Source organism: Mus caroli, chromosome 3 (assembly GCF_900094665.2).
Source record: "Mus caroli chromosome 3, CAROLI_EIJ_v1.1, whole genome shotgun sequence".
Taxonomy (NCBI): Eukaryota; Metazoa; Chordata; class Mammalia; order Rodentia; family Muridae; genus Mus; species Mus caroli.
In genome coordinates, this window is record NC_034572.1 from 87,133,351 (window position 1) to 87,136,585 (window position 3,235).

Sequence of the window (3,235 nt, forward strand, 5' to 3'; positions counted from 1 at the left end):
CCTCTACCATCATCATGAGATATGCTTTATTCCGGGTCCATCTTTTAGGGTGTGATGGGGTCCCCAGGACTGGGTGGGGTGGGAGTGCTGCATTCTGATGTTGGTGAATGTTCTTGGTTTCTGTTAATAAGATTCTTACATTTGCCTTTTGCCATCTGGTAATCTCTGGAGTTAGTTGTTATAGTTGTCTCTGGTTAGAGATTTTTACTCAGGTGATTATGTTAGCCTCTATCAGCAGACCTGGGAGACTAGCTCTCTCCTGAATTTCAGTGTTCAGAGTACTCTCTGCAGGCAAGCTCTCCTCTTGCAGGGAAGGTGCCCAGATATCAGGTGTTCGAACCTGCCTCCTGGCTGAAGTTGTGATCTACTCACCAGAGGTCCTAAGATCCCCTGGAGAGTCCTGTGGGGACCTTGGTGTTGTCCCGGTGCTGTCGTGGACCAGAAGGACTTGTGACCCTGGTCAGGCTGGGTTTTCTGCTTCCCTAATTAATGCAGTCTCAGGTCCCACACGATTGGATTGGAGCAGAAGTCGTATTCAACTCACCAGAGGTCTTAAGATCCCATCAAGGGTCCTGTGGGGACTTTGGGGGTGTCCTCAGACTCCACCCCCAAAGTGCCCCAGTGCTGGCATGGACTGGAAGGTACTTGAGGCAATTCTTATCATCTAGACAAGGTCTTGGATCTACTTTAACGTTTTTTAACCTACTTTCTCATCTCATCATCGAAGTTCAAGAGTATAGTCACTGGCTACAACCAGATATGGCAGGATATTCTGGATTACATAAAAGGTGAAGCAAGGTTCATATCAAAGGCCATGCACTAAAGCCTGATTACATAGCACATAGCATACAACATTTGCCGTGTGATATATGACTATTTACAACTGTGTGTATTAATATTTTCACCTATTTCCTAAGAGATCACAATCAACCCAAGAGAGAAAATACCATAGTAACCCACGTTATGACTTCACAGAGAAGACACAAGCACAGATCTTGTGTTCATATGCTAAAGATGGAGAAGAACAGCCTCACCTCTTTCCCTTACTAGGCAGGCCTGAGTGAGAAATCAGAGAGACATCAAGATTTTCCTGGTTCTCTACTGATGGTAATTGTAGTAGGAACACAGAAAGATGAATGGATGATTCTGGCTCTGTCAACTCCCTTGTTGTGAAAGCAGCAGCATGCTTGGGCTGTGCATCACACACCTGCCAAGAATAAAAGGGCTGATGCCCTAGATCATTCAGCCACAACCTCTTCAACACAGTCTTCTCCTGCTTTTGCGGTATCTGGTGAGTACCTAACTATGGACAGGGCCTCAGCTAAGAAGGTGTTGAGATGACAAGCTAGATGTGACTGGGATGAAAGAAGCAGGGGTGTCTAGTATTGAGAGAGTAGGAAGAGCACCTGCCAGGGGGCAAGAAAACAGGGAGAACACAGACAGGAGCCTCTGTGGGTATATCAGGACCTGTGACACACCAGAGTCCTGGCTCTCAGCCCTGCCTCCACTCTGCTGAGAGGTTTGCATCACCCCAGAGGATTCTCCAAGGGTCATTTTCCCATTAACTGTATTTGCTACAGTTCAGCAGAGAGCTACTTAGAAGTATCCACATCTGTTTAATCAGGGCAAAAAATGGAAGACAGTGTTGCAGGCATAGAGATCAGTAACCCTTTGCCTTTATAAAGCTCCTCGGTCTGATTGTATTTACTAGGAATGCATGCTGATTTATCTGATAGTCTTGAGAATGCTTTATTCAAATGAATTTGTGCCTCCATGTCCCTTTTTATTTTATAGAGATCTTGATTTAGGAAGCAGATAAGTCAATGAAGGCAGACATTTGACAGACTAAGTCAGTAGACACTCACCAGAAGCTTCTCCCTATAATGTTTCTATCCTACTCTTCTAGGTCCAGTTCCTGCCAAGATGTCCTGCCAGCAGAGCCAGAAGCAGTGCCAACCTCCTCCCAAGTGTCCTTCCCCAAAGTGCTCCCCAAAGTGCCCCCCAAAGAGCACAACACAGTGTCTACCTGCAGCCTCTTCCTGCTGTGCTACAAGCTCTGGAGGTTGCAGTGTCCCCAGCTCTGAGGGAGGCTGCTGCCTGAGCCACCACAGGCGCAGGTCCCACAGATGCAGGCGCAGGAGCTCCAGTTCCTGTGACCGTGGCAGTGGTCAGCAGTCTGGGGGCTCAGGCTGTGGCCACAGCTCTGGGGGCTGCTGCTGACCTGGATCCTGAGGCGGATACAAGGAATTTCAGAGAGAACAAGAATCTCAGGAGCCAAGGAAAATTCAGCCTGACTTTTTCTATTCCCAAGGGCCCTGCTGCCTTCTTCTATCCAGGGTTTCAACTTCCCTAGTAACTTCTCTTCCTGTCTGTTGTCTGGGATCTCACAGTCCTCATTCCCTGGTAGCTTACGAATTCATATGCCCTATACATATCCATTTCAAAAATAAAGCTGCTCGAAATGTAACTGCTGGAATCTCATGAATCATTTCATTCTGGGCCATGCTTTGCTCCTTGCTATCACAACCATCTCTTAGACAAATCCCTAGCTAGATATGCAATGAAGAAATATCTACTACCACTCCTGCCTGCTTATGGAAGGGCTTCAGAGAGTTGTGGGTTGTTGGCTGGCACTCTGAAGTCTCTGAAGGACTGCTTTTCCCTCTGAAACATGACAGGACCCTGCTTTATCCTGGAAATGTATAACCTACCGTATGATGCTTATTTTGATGAAGTGTTCTTGGGGTCCTCATTACAAAGAAAGCATCAAAAGCTTGAGGCAAAGATATACCTATTAGGCAATGGATGAAACAAATACGAAGCTTCATGGGCTGTTGATGAAGGTCAGAGAGAGTTTTCCTGGCAAGTTTGCATGTGTAACTAAGGCCCATGTTCTGTTCCCAGCAAAAGAACATCAATCAATCAATCAATCAATCAATCAATCAATCAAACAATCACTCACTCAATCAATCAATAGTAAACAAGCAATATGGAGGAAGTAAAAGGATAGAATAGGAAGCCTAACACAATTTTATGAAGATCAAGGGGAAAGAAACAATTCTTTTTTCTTTTTTTTTCTTTTTTATTTTTAGATATTTTCTTTAGTTACATTTCAAATGTTATCCCCTTTCTTAGTTTCCCCTCCTAAAATTCGCTATCCACTCTTCCCTCCCCCTGCACCCCAACCCACCCACTACCATTCCTGGTCCTGGAATTCCCCTATACTAGAGCATAG

At 45.5% G+C, this 3,235-nt stretch overlaps 1 protein-coding gene across 1 annotated transcript; it reads left to right on the top strand.

The window, feature by feature from the left end:
* Nucleotides 1–1,875: 1,875 nt before the first annotated feature.
* LOC110292012 (late cornified envelope protein 3D-like) lies at nt 1,876–2,461 on the top strand. The gene has a single exon (XM_021159176.1). It carries the CDS (start codon nt 1,924–1,926, stop codon nt 2,218–2,220), a length of 297 nt encoding a protein of 98 aa, XP_021014835.1. The 5' UTR covers nt 1,876–1,923; the 3' UTR covers nt 2,221–2,461.
* The last annotated feature ends 774 nt before the right edge of the window (nt 2,462–3,235 follow it).

Bases quoted from the DNA above. Each gene is read 5' to 3' on its own strand.
- LOC110292012 (XM_021159176.1), top strand. From the start codon at position 1,924: ATGTCCTGCCAGCAGAGCCAGAAGCAGTGCCAACCTCCTCCCAAGTGT.